General features: G+C 33.0%; 2 protein-coding genes across 2 annotated transcripts; one reads left to right on the top strand and one right to left on the bottom strand.

Moving 5' to 3' along the window:
• The first annotated feature begins 2,552 nt into the window (after positions 1–2,552).
• On the top strand, positions 2,553–7,803 carry LOC133288914 (protein LIGHT-DEPENDENT SHORT HYPOCOTYLS 10-like). Its single transcript, XM_061486753.1, has 2 exons — positions 2,553–3,130; positions 7,673–7,803. The coding sequence occupies exon 1, from the start codon at positions 2,553–2,555 to the stop codon at positions 3,120–3,122; it is 570 nt and encodes a 189-aa protein (XP_061342737.1). The 3' UTR covers positions 3,123–3,130; positions 7,673–7,803.
• A 3,348-nt stretch (positions 7,804–11,151) lies between these two features.
• Positions 11,152–17,677, bottom strand: LOC133288918 (trihelix transcription factor ENAP1-like). Its single transcript, XM_061486757.1, has 2 exons — positions 16,533–17,677; positions 11,152–11,431 (listed from the first exon to the last, which is right to left on the bottom strand). Exons 1-2 carry the CDS (start codon positions 17,422–17,424, stop codon positions 11,418–11,420), a joined length of 906 nt encoding a protein of 301 aa, XP_061342741.1. The 5' UTR covers positions 17,425–17,677; the 3' UTR covers positions 11,152–11,417.
• Between the last annotated feature and the right edge of the window lie 1,008 nt (positions 17,678–18,685).

Below are 18,685 nucleotides of genomic sequence, written 5' to 3'. Positions count from 1 at the left end.
ATATATATATATATATATATATATATATATATATATATATATATATGAGGTAGGATTCTTTGACACCGGTGTCAAATTTAAAGTTTGACACCTCATCTGAGAGCCGTCAGATAAAAAAAGATCAACGACTCTGATTTGTAAGCATGTGACACCGTTGATCTTTTTTGATCTAACAGCTCTTAGATGAGGTGTCAAACTTCAAATTTGACACCGGTGTCAAAGGATCCTACCTCTATATATATATATATATATATATATATATATATATATATATATATATATATATGGGGCAAGATATTCTTACACCGGTGTAAGAGTTAGAAGTCTTACACTCAATCTTGACCATTGATTCACTTGTATCAAATGGTTCACATTATTAAAAAAATTGAACCCTTAGATATAAGTTGATCAACGGACAAGATTAAGAGTGTAACTTACACTGGTGTAAAATGATCCTAACCCTATATATATGAGGCAGGATCATTTGACACCGGTGTCAAAGAAAAAATTTGACACCTCATCTGAAGGCCGTTAGATTAAAAAAAATCAATGGTGTCACATGCTTACAAATCAGAATCGTTGATTTTTTTTAATCTAACGGCTCTCAGATGAGGTGTCAAACTTTTTCTTTGACACCGGTGTCAAAGGATCCTGTCTCTATATATATATATATATATATATATATATTACTTTTGTATCAAAAGTTTACTGCTTGAATGTTCGGAGTCAGTTATGAGAATACGATTTGTTAATGGGAAATAATTTTCTTATGTTGTAGGAAAATGCTTATCTTATGTTGTAGAAACAAGATTGCAAGTGGGACCCATAGGTAAGAGGAGAGAGAAAAAAAAATTGGGACCCACTTAGCTTTTGTGTGGGTAAGAAATGTAATTATCTTATGTAAAAGTAGATAAATATAACCCTTTGTTAATTCCTGCATAGACATGTACTATCAAACCTGACATATAGAGCTGAAAAATTGCAAACAGGATTCAAAGGCATCACTTACGCTTCACACAATTTATACTCATTCAAGCAAACTTTGAAAAAGAGCCTTAAAGACAGAGCAACTAAAATAACAGCAAGCTCTTTTCTTCGGTACTATGCTGAATATCAATCTTATAACTCAAAAAGCCAATAATAACACGCAATTACTAATGCATCACTAAAATAAGTATAAAGCAGAAGCAATATTCCAACATTACCTTTTATACATATATAATTCGGTATTGATTGTCATGAAAATAATATTATATAATTTAATGATTAAATTAATTAAATTCACGTTTTCCAAAAAAAAATCATCCAATATAAGTTCACTTCTCTGATGTGGGTCATAATAACCATTGTATAGTTATGAATTTTAAACATACAAATAAAATAATTTATCAATCTCCTTAGCCAACAATATTTAAAGAATTATTCACTAAGGATAACCAAGTTGATCAGTGGACTAAACTATGCTTATATATAAAGATAATAATAAATCAAGTCAGGCTTGGACTATAAGCACCAAGGCACCGACTACTGGATATCCTAATTCTAATTGGCTTCCTTGAATTACACAAAATTTACCAAGTCATAATGGCTATGGTGAAAATGATGATCGATGATCATATGATCAATCATGAAAATAACATTAACTTATATTTTTTTTTCTTTACCTAGAAAAAAAAACCAAAAACATATATAATAATAGAAAAAAATGAGTGTACTTTTAAAGCACACAAGCTTATGTTATTTTATCAGTTTTTAACTATACATTTTCGGGAATGCATAGTTATAAAGGGAAAGTTATATTTACAAACTTTTATTTACAAGTTCTTACAAATTACACTATATATAGTAAGTTCCAACATACAGTGTACTACCCCTAGTACATAGCGTAATTTGTAAGAGTTTGTAAAAAAAAATTGTAAATATAACTCTCCCTTAATTATAATATTAAAGTTGTATTTTTTTCACTTCCCACGTTTCAGCATATAGCTTCTGAAAAGAGAAAAAAAAAAAAAAATTTAATATTATAACTATACATTCTCGAGAATACATTGTTAAAATTGTTAAAAGAATATAACTTGTGTCATTTAAAGGGATACTCACATAACCCATAAAAATAATAATAGGGTAAAGGATTTCTTAAGTCAATGGAGATATATTATCTCTGATGAGCCCAAAACGATGTCGTTTTGTGGCAAAAATCAATGTGTTTTTGTAATTCTAATTTATTACGGAGTTATATTAGTCTTTATCATTGTAATTTTTTAATCTTATAACTCAAAACGATATCATTTTGAACTTAACGAAGATAACTTTATTTTGGAGAAATACTTTTTTAATAATAATAATAATATACATTAGTTAGTGCAAATAGGTGAAAAGTTGAAATACAAAATATGAGAGAGAGAGAACAAAAGCACCTTCATACAGGGCCCATTACATGTCCCCTCAAAAGACCCTAAGATGTGATTTCATCTTTTTCTACTGCACTAACATTCTTTCACCTTCATTTACTCCTTCCACCATCACACACACACACAAACACACTAATTACCATGTCCGGCGAAATGCAAATTAATGATTCCACTCAAGGCTCGTCCTCATCGCGAGCAACCGCCGATCAACACCGCCATCAGCAACAACAAACGGCGGCGGGGTCAGCAGCACCGCTGAGCAGGTATGAATCACAGAAACGGCGAGACTGGAACACTTTTGGTCAGTACTTGAAGAATCAAACACCCCCAGTTTCACTATCTCAGTGCAACTTCAACCACGTGCTTGATTTCCTTCGATACCTTGACCAATTCGGGAAGACAAAGGTCCATTTGCCAGGTTGCGTCTTTTTCGGTCAACCCGACCCGCCAGCACCCTGCACCTGTCCACTCAGACAGGCTTGGGGAAGCCTCGATGCACTCATCGGAAGGCTCAGAGCAGCCTATGAAGAACATGGTGGCTCGCCGGAGACTAACCCCTTCGGCGGCGGAGCTATTCGCCTTTACCTCCGTGAAGTCAAGGACTGTCAAGCAAAGGCAAGAGGGATTCCATACACAAAGAAAAAGAAGAAGAGGAACCAAATTAAAGGGACTCATGAGACTTCAAAGTCTTTCAAGCAATTGGCTTCTTAAGATGGATGGTAAATTTTTTTTTTTTTTTTCATATATTATATGGCTATAAATTAGTTAGTTGCTTTTTATTATGCTTGAATTTGAATGCAACTTATGAGTTTTATAAATAGGACTTATAGATATATAATGGGGAAATTAATTTGAAGCCTTTTTATAACTTTTAGAGGGTAAAATATTTCAGTTATATATGGAGATACAGATTGGAGTATACAAAACCCTAGCAGCTGAATACAAACCCTAAATTCCTATTGTGGATTGAGAAATTGACTGCTTAGAGAATAGCTAGTTTACTAGCTGAGAGAATGTAAGAATAATAATTAGGCTAGAAAGCACACCCTCTCTCCCCTTCTCTCTCTCTCCTATCATTCAAAACACTTTTATTGCAGTTTCCTAATTAAATACTTCTTAGTTGTCTACTTTATGCTGATTTTGGGCCTATTTCTGATTATACGAGATTTCTTGTGTTCCCCATGGATATGTGAGCTTCATGTATCATACGTTGCATGTGGTTACATACAAATTGACGTAGAACCTAAAACATACTTGAATTTTGTCATTTAAACGTATACAGGTTTAAATTATAAACACGCAATCCTTCTTTGAGACAACTTGTAGGCAGTATGACCGTAAATAAAAAAATTGTGTAACATTAGAAACAAAGTAGAAAACTTAATTGTTTTATCTATTTGTCTCTAATGTTGGCCATACTTTTAGATGCTTAATTAATCTAGCCTCTAATGCGTGTGAGGAGGAGAGATTAATTACACGAAAGTGGCCTTGGATGTTTCCTTTTAATTTGTTTGTCATATCTTTATGATAAGATTGTCTATACTTTTGTCTCTTGTTGTCGAAAGCTTGAGGACACTTTAAAAAAATTATCCAAAAAATAGATGACCTCCAAATATTGTCTAAAAGAAGAAAGGGAAAACAGAGAAAGTAGAATGAGAATTTTGTCTTGTAGATAAAAAAAAGGGAAGTCTACGATGTAGATAGACAAATAGTTCAACGATAACCTACCAGATTGTTCTAGTGGGTGGATATTTCAGTTTGACGTTGAGGTTCAGGCTCCATTATGTAAGTGTATACATGAATCTATCTACTTCCAGAATAGGCTTGAAACTAAAATCACATAAACATTCTTACTAGCTAGTTGTTTAAATTAGTTAATTTCATTTTATTGGTCCCTCCTATTGGTCGGTAGTCTCTCCCTCCCTGCCTCTTTCTATACTTCCATATCCGTATAAGGTTTGAACTTGAGACCATCAATTTGGAAAAGTCAATGCTCATCTATTGGAACCTCTCTTCAAGCACCTCTAAACAACGCTTGTCTCCCATTATTTTACAACATCATAGAGGAACTTTTATTTGCACCTAGTCTTGTATCTATCATATAGAGTCCGTGTCTTAATAATAGAGTATAAATGAACGAATATTTCCTTGAAAATATGTTTTATCATGGTTGACAACCCTGCTATTTAAAGGCCAACATTCTCGTTTGCTTTGATTATCTTTGTGGTTAGAGTCTCAACATTAAAATTTATATAAATCATTTTTTTTTTCTCTACAAGCCTTTTTTTTTTTTTTTTTTTTTTTTTTACATTCTCTCTGGAAGCTTAACTTTTTCTTTCCCTTTCTGTTCATCCTCGAGACTGACGCTATTGTAATAGGTTTTGACGATTTTGAAATGTCAAAGTTACAACTTTAATTAGAATACTCGAAAATTGTATCGAGGGTGTGTATTGGTTATCGGGATTATTTAAATATTGGGTAATATTTTTCTGATCTTGCATAAGTGAAATATTATTTCATATATTTACATTTTTTAAATGGATCCTATCAGATTTTTTTTTTCTCATTTTTAATTTTTCTCTTTCTTATTTACTATTCTAATTTTTTTCTCTTTCTTATTTATTGTTTGAGTATGACATAAACAACATAAAAAAAATATTACCCTTAAATATATACACTAACTAATCAATTAATGTTGAGTTGACTTGTTAGTTCACTTGAGACATTGGATATTGCCATATTGGAATCAAAATATGATCTCGAATAGCTTACTTAAGCCTACCTCAAAATGATCCTTGATTGCAAAAAGTAATCTTTAGGATATCGAATTAAGAACTGTCCCACCGATGGAAAAACAAAATAGCTTTCTACATTTAATATAAGTAGATTGAATATTTTAATTGATTTGAGCCTTGTAAAGAACCAGGATCACTGCATATATGAATCAAATGTTACATGGCAAGATTTGAATCAATCTAAAAGTTTATATTATTAACAAAGACGTATGAATAATTTTTTTAAACTGGTTATACTTCACAAGAGGTTGTTTTGACCTTGAAACATATGAACACTTTAATTATGAAAAGTAGGTGTCGCAATGATCAAATGACTGATTATATAGAGGAGATTTTGATGTAAGTTTAAAACTAAACTAATCGAAAAACTTCAGCTTTTAATTAATAACATAGGAATGGTTTTCACTCTTTAATATATTAGAGGAAATTGCATAGATTAATATTGTTTGTTTCCATAGTGCCTTGTATTAACAACTATACACAAGATTTCTATGTAAATATATATTGGCCACTATGGTAGGATGTGTGGTGAACATAACACGAACTAGCTGTTTAATCCACACCATGTGTGATGCTTAACACGTTAATGTTTGTAGTTAGTGTAATTTTGAGTGGTATATTCGTTAATGTGTTCAAAATCTAGTATAGTAATCTATATATACATGTAAGTATAATGTTGTGTGCTTGATATTAAGATTTATGTTATCTAATTGATATTAATGATGCATCACTTACATTTGATAATTGTGTTTTATATGCATTACTTTAGTATACAAGGAGCTCCTTATATTTAATAAACTTTTACATTTTTATTGGAAACTCAATAGTCAATAAATGCTGAAAAATTACTATATTCACAAAGTAACATAACAACTTCCTTGAGTTTTTCATCTTTATTTTTTAAGTTATATAAAATTAAAAAAAAAAGATATAGGACGCCACATCCTTATTTAACAGTATATAACATTATAATTGTAACAATGAATTTTACAGGCCCATTTGATTAAGTTTTTTCTTAGAAAGAAGTACTTTATTAAAAAAAATTCTAAAAGTTCAACGATAATTGGATTTTAAAAAATAAAAATAAAAATATAAAAAAATGTATTTTAATGCTTTTCTTAGAAGATATATATGAAATAATTTTGAGATTAATATTTATCATGTTGTAGGAGATAATTTTATCCCCTACACACGCATAAAAGTATGTGGGGCCATGTAAATAGAAGATAGAAAAAAAAATGGGTCACATATACTTTTATATGTATAGGAAATAAAATTATCTCCTACAACATGAGAAACACTAATCACAATAATTTTTGAGAAATTGTTTTAAAGAAATATCATAAAAGTTTTTGTTTCTTTAAAATCTTATTCGTGTATATAAATATTCCTCATTTTAATAACACGAAAAAATCTTGGGAGTAGATTATATGCTAATGTCACAGTGTTAATTGGCTCAACTTGTAAAATCATTTCCTATTAAGGAAATGAATAGGGATTATTAATAACCATTGGTTTAAGCAATAAGGAGTTTATTCTCTTTAATCAAACATCTTGATTTTGAGCTTTAAATGGTCTTGGGAGAGTCACTCTTATGCCTCGACAAAAGAACAAGTAGAAATTTTTTATAAAAAAAATTAGGAATTGAAAACCACCTTTTCACAAGATGAAGAGCTTTAGAGAAGGAAAATATATATATCCTGCTATATAACTCAAACTTACAGATAATTAAAGTAAAACTTAAATATATTTACTACGAAAAATGAAGAGGATAAGTACTAGTGCTCTTGTAATTAAAGCTCTTGTCCAAAACAATTCAACCATTGGTTTTGCGAGATAATAGGGGGGGCCAGAGATCATTCTTGTCGTTCTCAATGAGACTTCGTGAAGCATATCATTGTTATCTCTCATGTACTAATCTAACAAAATTAAAATTAAAATCGCAACTAGAAAAAAAGTAATTTTTTTGTATGATGGAAAATAGCTTGATTTGTTACAGATTCATTTTCTCTTTACCCTTTTTTTTCAATTATTTGATAACAATTATAATAGTATACATTGTTTTACTACCATATTATTTGGGATGAAATTTTTATTGCAACTTGGAAACTTCATTAAGAATTATAAAGAGGCCAAGCGTGATTGAGTTTCATGTTTATGTATCTTTGTGATTATAGCCATACTGAATTGCTCTTTGCCGTCTATGCAAGTTTTAGATGTACCGTAAAGAGGTTTGGTCACCTGAATTTGTGGAAACGCATTTTGACAAGTTACACTGCAATTTCTCATGTTTGGAATTCATATTTTTTAGACATCCAAAGGCTAAAGCCACTCGAAAATGCTATTTTTGTAACCAATTTTAATATTGAGTGACTTCTCACTGTGATTATGTGGGTATAACTTACAGTATCCAAAGGATTTGACTGCAAAAATAAATCACTTTTGTTGAATATTCTTTGCATGCAGGACTGGCCACACGAGTGACTTTACTTGGATTGGGGATTTAATTTGCCAAAGAGAACGAGCATGCCCTAAAAGTATCATCTCTACTGCTTCGACCAAAAATTATCACAGAAAAATATTATTGATATCCCACTTAGTAGTTTAGAACTTCAGAATAATCCTTTTGGAGTAAGTTTGGTCTGATTAAGTCTTAAATATATTTGTAAGTTCTTATCATATATTATACCTCATCTCCAACATAGAAGCGGTTAGAATGGCTAGCTTTACAGTCTTCTGCTACTACTATACCTCTCTCTCACACACGCACACATGCACATATGGCATACACTGTTAAGAGGTATAATAAAATCATTTATATGCCTTCATCCAGAGAGTTGGTTGCCTGCCATGCATGTATTATTCAGTAATTGTTAGAGAAGTTTATTATAAAATTATTAATGTAGAATCACTTGATTACCGATTTAAGCTTAAGTTATTAGGTTAAATTGGTTATACTACATGATATACATTGCAATAAAAAGTGATCCAAATTTGCATCTCGCTATCATAATAAATTACTTTTCCTTTTCTATCTTGATATACTTCCTTATATATATATAATGCAAAACCAGCTGTTTTCCTGCTGCTCTTTCAAGCTGTCGTGTCGACAATGAGATTTCAAACCTATGATGTTTATTTTTATTTAAATCTTAAAAGATATATGTTGATACATTTATTTCGGCATTTTAGGCATTATGCTGAAAAGGTCATGCGTTTAAGACATCTGGATTAGTAGTGAGTGACAAAACATAATTAACTAGAATTTCTCGGGCTTCATTAATTGATTCATTACACAGCAAATGTTGTGAAGAGATTCCTGTGCAGCCTTTTAGAGTTGTGAAGTTATAGGCATTAAAGTCTTCAACCACATTTTCCCGTAATTTTGGCTATTAGTTCACGATAAACTATTAAATAGCTCCTCGTGCATATTTTTCTCGCGACGCAAGTAACTTCAAAGAAAAGCTGTATATTTTCGAGGCTTATTTTAAAAATTAATTATAGAATTTATATATAAAGAGGAAGGTTATACTTACAACCTATTTTTATTTATAACTTCTTACAATTATATTTTAACCGTTGATTTCTGTCAATCAACGATTATTAGTTATTGTGAATTTAATTAATTAATGAATTTGATTTGTGAAAATAATAACTGTTGATTGTCAAAAATTTAATATATATTTGTAACAGATTGTAAACGGAAATAGGTTGTAAGTATAATCTTACTCATATACAAATATTGCAATATGTTATTATCACCATCAATATCAACAACACATTTATCCCAAACTAATTGGGGTCGATGGTAGATGAACCCAAATAAAAGATACGAAGGGATAAAAATAAAAAATAAATAAAATAATATATATATATATATATATATATATATATAAATAAAAATAAAAATAAAAGGAATGTAAAAAAATAAAATTAAATAAAAAAAAGTAATAATAAATAAATATGTTATTGTAATTTTATAAAATTATTACCTTTATGTTTGAAGAACAATAAGCTCCACAAACATTTGAAATGGGATTGGAAATGCTTTGTTACTTATGCTTGTATTTTTTATAGGCAAGAAAAACCTGCATTTTTTATTAAAATTATCACAAACAAATGCCTTTGACATTTTTTTTTTTCTATAAAACAAAAAAATTTAAATGAAGAGTTTAATTTTGATTACATTGTCGGTGTAAATTTTTTTTGGTATATATTGCCACATCATTAAAAAAAAATATTAGTTTTGAAAAAGTTGATGCGGGAATCGAACTTTCTTTTTTCTTTTCTTGTTTTGGAGATATAGAATCGAACTTTCTTAATGACATGATGATTGAGTGATAAACACTAAAATTACATTAAAATTAAATTCTTAAATTAAACTTTTAACAAAAATTAAATTAAATTTTAAAATGCACAAGCAGTCTTGTGGTTTCAATCTGGTCCTCACTTTTTCTCATAAGCTGTAATTTAACGCCTTTATTGGTTGTGTTACACCCGCAATAAGAATCAGCTGTTCATGGCATGTTTGTATAATTAGTTAATAATTAAGTTTTGTGACAATTCTAAATTATTTTAAAATATTATTAATTAATATTCCTTATTGTAAAACTAGTGAATAAGTACAAAAATTTAAGAAATTCTCTAAAAGTACTATTGTTTTTGGTAGATTATCACCATTCTCAAGTTTATGTAACCAAGCACGTTGGGTAATTCCCGTAACTAGGCTTGGCAAAAATGAGTCAATCCATCGGGTTGGCTCGTAACCCGGCTAAAATGAATCAGGTTGGGTTAGAGAAAATGAGTTAGAAACTTGAGTCAGCCAGACTCGTTTCAGTTTGAAAAAAACCGAGTCAATCTATGGGTCAAATTGGTTGGCTCACGGGTTTTGGTTTATTTTTATAATAAAAGTGTAAAAATTAATGAAGGTAAAGTGGAAAGCTAAAACCTAAAATCCCAATTCCAAAGACCCAAACCAAAATACCATGCAACTGCCAATAAGTTCAAAACCGTGCATTAAGGACATTTTTTATAGCATGTGTGATAGTGTGAATGTGATGCCAACTGTCAAAAAGTCCAAGTCCAAATGCAAAAAAATTTATGATTTATCTGTATATTGTCTTTGTATTGAATGGTTTAATAATTTAAAAAAAAAATTAGAAGTTATAGCATCATTAGAATTTTATTTTATTTTTTCATTTTTTCGAGCTAACCCGCGAGCCAACCTTAACCCGACTCAGATCGGGTTGAGTTTTCTGACTCGTTTATTTTTCGAGTCAACCCTAACCCGGCTCATTTTTTTCGAGTTGAATGCGGATTGGGTCGGGTTGAGTCGGGATGACCCGTTTTGCCAACCCTACCCGTAACCTATGAGCTTTCTATTACCGACCCACCAAACGGAGACTAAGAACAAGATAGTGCGTTTTGTCTACTCCAAATGTATCTCAGAATAAGGTGACCAATGGTTTGTTGAGCAATGAACAACGATTGAGATGTCGCACAAGATAAATAATCCGGATTTCGATTGTTGAGTATATCAATTGTAACTTGGTGTTTGAAATAGTTTGGCATAATACCTCGGGCATGGCTAAAATGGTAATCGGACTTGAGCTTAACACTTAAATTCTTATGCAATTTTAAGAATTAAAAAAAAAAAAAAAAACAAACAAACTCGTGGAGAAAAAACAATTTGATTACTCCGAATGAGCTAGAATTCCCTCCCTAATATTACATACATTTATTTTTCAGAACAATTTTAACACCATTGTTTTGTTTACACATACCTTCTTATGAAAAAAGAAAGAGATAAAATTGATATAGAAAAACTAATAAAATTAGTGTGCAAATATTTTTTTAAACGGCTTGGTACCCATTTCTCATGCCGTTTGGGAGAAACAGAACTGAGGATTAAAAGGAAGAGAGAGGGAGGGAGGGGGGGCAATTGAGACAAAAAAAAAGTGTTATACATTGATCGAAGCAAATTCTATATCGGAGCCCAAATTAGGCTAGTACAGTTGCTAAATTAATTTATAAGGGCTAATAACAACAAATTAAAACTCTAGCTAAAAGAATCCAAAATTACTCCAGGATAAATTTCTATTGGAAATCTCCTCACGACAGTATCAGCTGAAGTTATGTACTTTGCCATGCTTATTACCCAATGCAAGATAGCCTTTCGAGCACCAACATCATCCAAGTATCGCCCACATGGCTAGCTATACATATCTGCAGCAATGAACAAGTTTGTCAAAATAGTTGAGCACAAATGTGAGACATGTAAGTTGAGTTAGGTGCTATCAGAAGCTGTCATCAACTTATAAATCAACAAATCCTCTGAATACACCCGATACTAAACATCCTTTCATTTCTTAAGTATCAACTATTTAAACTCAAAGTAAAATCCATTTCTACTATGTTGCATTACTTCACTAGTTATATGATCATATCAAGGACCATCAAGATTTCTACAATGATAAAATATATATAAAGTCAGAGAGGAGACATTTACTGCAGTCATGCAACTATATAACAGTAAAAGCTATAAACATTTTGTAAACGGAAACAACACCGCATCTTGAGCAGCTAGTTAATATCTATATACATGCAATCACTTGCAACCAAAAAGTATAATGCCTTTGAGGAAGAATATTTATACAAAGCTAATATATCAAGCGTAAAACAATCAGAAGAATTTAATAAAGATCCCAGCTCTTTGTACCAAAAGAAATTTGTAAATGCTAACGATGGATGGTAGTAGGATTTGTATACCAGTTGAATGAATTTTACCGGGTTATCCCACATACACATTTATCATTTTACAAAATGAAACTTCTCCAATAAAGTATTTTGGTACTGTACAAACAACTCATGACTAACACAACAACCTTCGATTGATGAGTAGACTCAAGCCATTGTCTTGCTCAGAATAAGATGCAGCAAGGCACTCGTCCTATCACCATGTATCACAATGCCATCGCTACCCCTTTTTTAAGATAAATGGTTAAACACTTAGAAAAAATAATAACCTGTCCCTCAAAAACAATCTATATCTCCCCCATTTCATAAATAGTGTCATTACAATCCAAGAGATTATGTGCACATCAACAACAAAATGTCTTATAAGCATTTTTCTCAAACCCAGAACTCGTCGAAAGTTGATACTTGATAGCATTGGTTTGGTACTGAACCAAGCAAGTAAATTTGGAGAGAAAAAAATAAAGGGAGTAAGATTAGCAGATACATTTAAGGCCATGTCAGTGATATAAGTTATAAACCTACCAGATAAAATAACAAACAGAGTAAGAAAAAAGGACAACATAATTAGGTATATAAATTATCATTTTTCCCGCTGTTTTGTGTTTCCTGAATATTTATTTTGTGTTTCCTGAATATTATCATTGAAAAATTCACCAAATGAATTAATCAACTGTTCTCCATTTCTCCCATTGCCTTTCTTTTTCTCCTAGAAGAAAATCAAACTTGTACAATACCCGACATTTTGAACCGGTAACTCACTCTTCTCCCATGTTCTCAAAGCAAAGAATATCACAAAACTATTCATATACAGAAAGATATAGCCAAATCAAAATCAATTCCATGAGCATTCTTCAAATAGAAGAGAGAGTAAACAAAAACTGAGAGAAGCAACAGCAATTGAATCGAAGGATCCCCAAGATTCAGCATTTAGAAGAAATACATGACAACATGATACTCCCCAAACTCTAAAAAAAAAAGGAAAAAGATGGAAATCAAACATATTTTGGCATTCATATATAAATTCCAAACACCAAATATAAAAAATGATGACAATATTATTTTTGTTCTAGCAGTGAGACATGTCAAAAAACACAGGGAATAACAGAGTCCAGAAAGTAACTAAATTTACAATTAACTTCAAATCAAGAATCAAGAAATAAACTTTCATATAAGAATAGGTGCACATCTCCAAGACATAATCCTTCTTACATACTCAAATTGATTATATTCAAGTAACCAGATATCTTGACACCCCTAGCCTTGCTATTCGGGGTTTAATGGGGAATGATTTTGGTAACTAGATATCGTGATCACATTCATGAAAACCACATGTTTTAATTTAAGAGCCCAAAGAGCTCGAAGATGGAACATTTCACCTAACTATAAATGTAATATAAGGACACTGGATTGGTCAAAAGGAAGATCAAGACAAGTGACTAGTACCCAATCCATATTTTTGCTGCAGAAATACAAAGGCAAGTTCATGTTCGCTGCAGAAAACCATGCTAAGGATCCAGGACATCACTATCTCAGCCACTACTTGTCCATAATCAAGAGGAAAAAACAATGAGTTGCACCATGCAGCAGCAGGAAAGAAAATCACCTAACTATACAGTTCCTTTCAAATTTGTATACCTCAGTCCAACCCTTGCAGCTCCATATTAAATAGGGGTGGCTAGGTGGCTATTGTATCCATTAATCCATCATCCATCCATCCAATTATAATAATAAGTTTATTGAAATGACTGAATTGGATGAGTTTTAATTAATGGATGGTTGGTAAACCAACCAAAATTTTTATTGGATATCCAAGAATCAATATATCCAACTTTTTAATTGGTTATCCAAACCTATCCCTTTGCAAATACCAGATCCCTTTATGCAAATAGAAAGTCTGGGACGTCATCACAGAGCTTGCAGTGGTTAGTGGCACCTTTTCTTGAACAGCAAGTGTTAAGAGCACACACCCAATCAGGAAAGTCTATGTTAGAAGAAATAAGAATTGGCCCAATGAACCAGCCTCAATTAGTTGAAGAAGTTAGAGTTAGTTAACGATAGTAGTTAGACCTCTGATTGAATGGTCAGAGGCAGGTTATAAAGAGTAGGAGAGGATAGGACTGGAATTCATTTCTGGGTGATAGTTGGTTTTTTGGAGAGAGAGGTCAGGCTCTCGAATTCCTGAGTGAGAAGGGCTTTGAACACCATTCTTTCTCTTCTTGAACCTCGATACTCCATTGATCTAGAGTTGGGGAAGATAATTCTAATAAAAATTATGTCTTTTCTTCCCATTCTTTCTTAATCTCTGGTTCAGTACTATTACCCATATGATGGATACAGCTTCCCGAGGGCGACCTCAGAGCAGCAGTAAGGTTGTTTCGTGACCAGAAGGTCACAGATTTAAGTATGGAAAACCGTCCCTTTGCAAAAATATAAGAATAAAGCTGCATACAATTAACCCTCATCCCTACCCTCATAAAGTCGAGGAGCCTTGTGTACCAAGGTTTTCCCTTTATTGATGCAGCTTAATGCCAGACTGCAGTCTGCAGAGAGAGAGAGAGATTTACAAAAAAAAAAAAAAAAAAAAAGACTTCAAAAGTGGGTTGAATATCCATCCACCCTTTCCATCAAAATGGATTCATCTATTAAATTTGTCATGGATGGATACATTGGTTTTCACAAATTTTTTATGGATCCTAAATGGATTAATGGTTCATTTTTCATCCATCCATTATGACCCAATCCAAAATCCATCAATTTGCCACCCCAAATACCAATGCTCAAAATACATGATTTAGAGCTCGTTTTGATGAACATATGAAAATAGAACTTTTAAGTCTTTATAACCACTTATCCTTCCACTTATTTCAGAAGCAGAGGATCGTTGACTTAGAAAATAAGTGGTAAAAGTGCTTCTTTTAGCGTCCTTTTTTAATAAGATAACACACAAATCCAAACACACTTAAAAAAGATTTATAATGGCTTGTTTTTAAATTAAAAAAGTGAATCCAAACACTCTTAACCCACTGTCAATAGATGGCCAGGCAGCAAACTGGCGGGCAATCTGTAAGAGAGTCCTGTGTTCATTTTCTAGTAGAGGATACACTTCTGCCACAGTTGGTGAAGATACTAGAGAAAGCTCAATCCATCACGTCTTTTGGGGCTCAATTATCAGTTAAATTTGCAGAATCCATGCAAGAGATCTAATAACCATTCCAACAGATTCATATAGCGTATGTTATTTATAGTTAATATATACTTGTCATCATTTTCCAATGATGACAATCAGCGACGGCTTGTTAGTGTTTCCTTCCTATATCCTAAATCAATATCAGTGTGCCAAAAATACCCAAGAGTTTAATCATCAAAATATTTTCTTCTCTTACCTTAAAAGGATTACACCACAACAACTACTCAAAACTGCACCATATTTATGAAAGTTGAAATACAGCATGCATGTACCACACATGGTTCTGCACTGATATTATAAAAGTAGAAATACAACACCGATTTGCCATGCATAGCTCTATTTCAATCAGATAGAAAAGGAAAGCAAAATGCAATAACAACCACTGAATGCAGTACTTAAAAACAAAGCTTTGAATGTGAGAAACTTCCAACACACTACTGCCACAAAGACAAAAAAAATTACCCCCGACCTGTGAACCCATTTAGATGTAGAAGTTATTGTGAAATAGATATAATATAGGCTTTGAAATTTGAACAACATTTTAGACCGCCAGACACCAAGTTCCCGATATATCAAACTTTAGGCTTTGAAATTTGAACAACATTTTAGGCTTTGAAATAGATCCAGAATTGAGTTTACGATATATCAAACTTCCAAGTTCCCATTACATTTCAAATTAGGAAGCCGAACATCAAAGAAAAACAATGTTACTTCATAATGTAAGATTGTTTAGTCAAAATTAAGTCAATCTACACAGACATAAAAATAATAACACCCAACACAACTAATCGAAGAAACAGTGCCTCAGAAACAAGCTGCTGTGGTAAAAAACACAACGTAAAATAATCAGTCACTCGTTAGACTTTCACTTGTAAACGCTATTATTAAAAGATGTAAAATAAACCAAAGCCCTTCACTTTATAGTCACCTAATTCTTAAAAATGCCACCACAGTACTAAACCATTTGTCGAAGCCCGTCAAAGCTTTAAAGTTTAAAAGACTAGCTCAACTTTTCTTAAAAAAATTTATAGAAAAATGTCTCATTATAAACTATGAAGAACTCTGCAAATCAAAGAACTAAAGCGCACCGCTTGCTAGTATATTTAATTGCAAACCATAAGAAACAACCACTTCACATCACTCATTGCACTCTTGGAATCCAAAATCAACACAAAAAGTTTTTATTTTACCACCAAAAAACAACGCATTGAGGATTCCCCTTGCGACCCACTGTCATCGGGTTCAAAAGCCATATAATGCATAACAGCATTCATTCATTGAAAAAATATAACACTAAAAAGTTCGGCATGTCATCAAATCAAACCAAACCAAAAGAAAGAAAGAAAAAGAAAAGAAAAAAAGCTGAAATTTTTTTAATCTCACCATTAGACCCAGATCTTTTCCCGCGCTTAATTCTCTCCAGCTGAACTTGTGTGTCCATAAACATCTGCATCCTCTGCACTTCAAGATCTTTAGCAAACTGCATCCTCTGTTTCTCCAAGTCAACCATCTGCCTCAGTTTCTGTCCCTCCACTCTTTCATACACTTCCCCAAACCTCTCTATTGCCTTCGCCAACCTCCTCATCCCTTCCCTCTCTTTCTCCCCTTCCTCTACTTCACTTCCCCTCCCTTCATCTTCATCTTCATCCTCCTCCTCCTCCTCTGCTTCTTCCTCCTCCTCTTCCTCCTCCTCCTCCTCCTCCTCATCATCCTCCGCAGCTGCCGCGGCAGCGGCCATCGCAGAATAATTCCTCCTAAAGTAACCATCATCCATCGTCATCGCCGCAGGCCGCTTCTGCGGCAGCACCACGGCCATCGGCGGCACAGCAATCGCAGGGGAATAAGGGGTTTTCCGTTGAGGCAACAAGGGGAGAGCGACGGGAGGCGACGGCGAGGGTGAAGAGGATGATTTTTTGGCACTGAAATTGGGGCCAATCAGAGCATCTAATCGTTCGAAGAAAGGCCAAGAGGAAGAAAGAATACCATTGGAAGACGAAACCCTAGCCTTCTCGATCTTATATTTCTTCTTGATGGTGTCGATGCGGTTCTTACACTGGACGTCGGTGCGGTGGGTTTTCTTCGTAAGGCCGTGGAGGGCATTAACGGCGTCGGCGACATCCTGCCAGTCCTTCTGGCGGAGGTTGCCGCGGTTGAGTTCCAGGTAACGGCGGCCCCAGGCGTCGACGAGGGTAGAAGAGGCTTCCTCAGACCAGCAATCCTCGCGGACAGGGACAGGGCGTGACGGCGGCGTGAGGGAATCGTGAAAGTCCGGCATCGGAAAAAGGGAATTAGGGTTCGATGATGAGAGAGAAATTGAAAGAGAGAGAGAAAGTGAGTGAAACGGCGGACGCAAAAGAAAGGCGAAAGAGTTGGGAGATAATACGGTACGGTCGCCGGGGAAGGGCGCGTGTTGTTGGGGGAACCCCCAGTGTGTGCGTGGCTCGCGTCATCGGATCGGCTCGGCTGGACCGGTCCTACTACTACTATCGGAAACCCATATTATAAATAAATAATACGGAATCAATCAAAATTACTTATTATTTTTATGGATTTATTTTTAATTTAATAAACATAGTAGGAAATATATAAATATATAATAATTAATTAAATAGATAAAAGAGTTTTGTGAAAGGTGGATTTGGAAGGAGGGAAGGGGCAAGCGCGTTGCCGACTTGACTTGCGGTGTGTGTGGACTGGTGATGGCTAAGCCAGAAAGTGAAATTTCCATTTGGGATATTTCTTTCTTTTGTTATTTATCTTCATTTCGATAATGTTAAGGCAAAAGCTAAAGAAAAAGCGTTTCGGGTTACGAAGATATTAGATTTTTCTTTTTTTAGATTAAAATTAAAATTAGGCCAGGTGATTGGTGAAGTATCTGATTTATACCTTGCGTTGCCTCTACTCTTTTTTTCCTGTTTTTGTTTTCTTTCCCTAAATAAAGACACCGTGAACCGTCCGTGACCACTCTCTATTCCACAGTGGTGACCGAAATATATTTAAATAAAAAAATAAAAACATGATATCACGGAGAATTGTTTATTGTTAATTTTATTTAAGAGAAAATTGTTTGAAGATGAGTGTACGATATTGATACATGAATCGTGTGTAATAAATTTAATATTAATTTTTATGATTTCAGGAATATAGAGGGATTATGCAATCTTGATTCTTGAATTTAATGTTTATTTTTTTCGAAGAACAATCAAAAAAACTATGATTTTTTAAATAGAGTTAAGAATTAGAATGTCAAAGGATGAAGACTTAATTAATTTAGGGGAATTGATTGAGGGTATAATAAAGACGTTTAATTAATGATTTAATTCATAATGTAAAAGGGATATTTTGAGAAAGTTCAAACCTAATTACATTTTTTAATTGTCAAATAACTCGGTTTTTGTTTTCTTCCTACATGAACTATAACTTCAACCATTTGATAGCCTTCAGCCTCCTAGTCTTGAAAAAAGTACTAGGTGCTCAGTTCAGTCTGAAGATTTGTTACTAGCTAAAGTAGTTTGCACCTCCACGATCATATGTTT

Source organism: Gastrolobium bilobum, unplaced genomic scaffold (assembly GCF_033153095.1).
Source record: "Gastrolobium bilobum isolate Gb01-03AN ecotype WA unplaced genomic scaffold, APGP_CSIRO_Gbil_v1 utg714, whole genome shotgun sequence".
In the NCBI taxonomy this organism is placed as follows: Eukaryota; Viridiplantae; Streptophyta; class Magnoliopsida; order Fabales; family Fabaceae; genus Gastrolobium; species Gastrolobium bilobum.
Note: the sequence above shows the minus strand (reverse complement) of the source record. Positions and strands in the feature narration are given on the sequence as shown.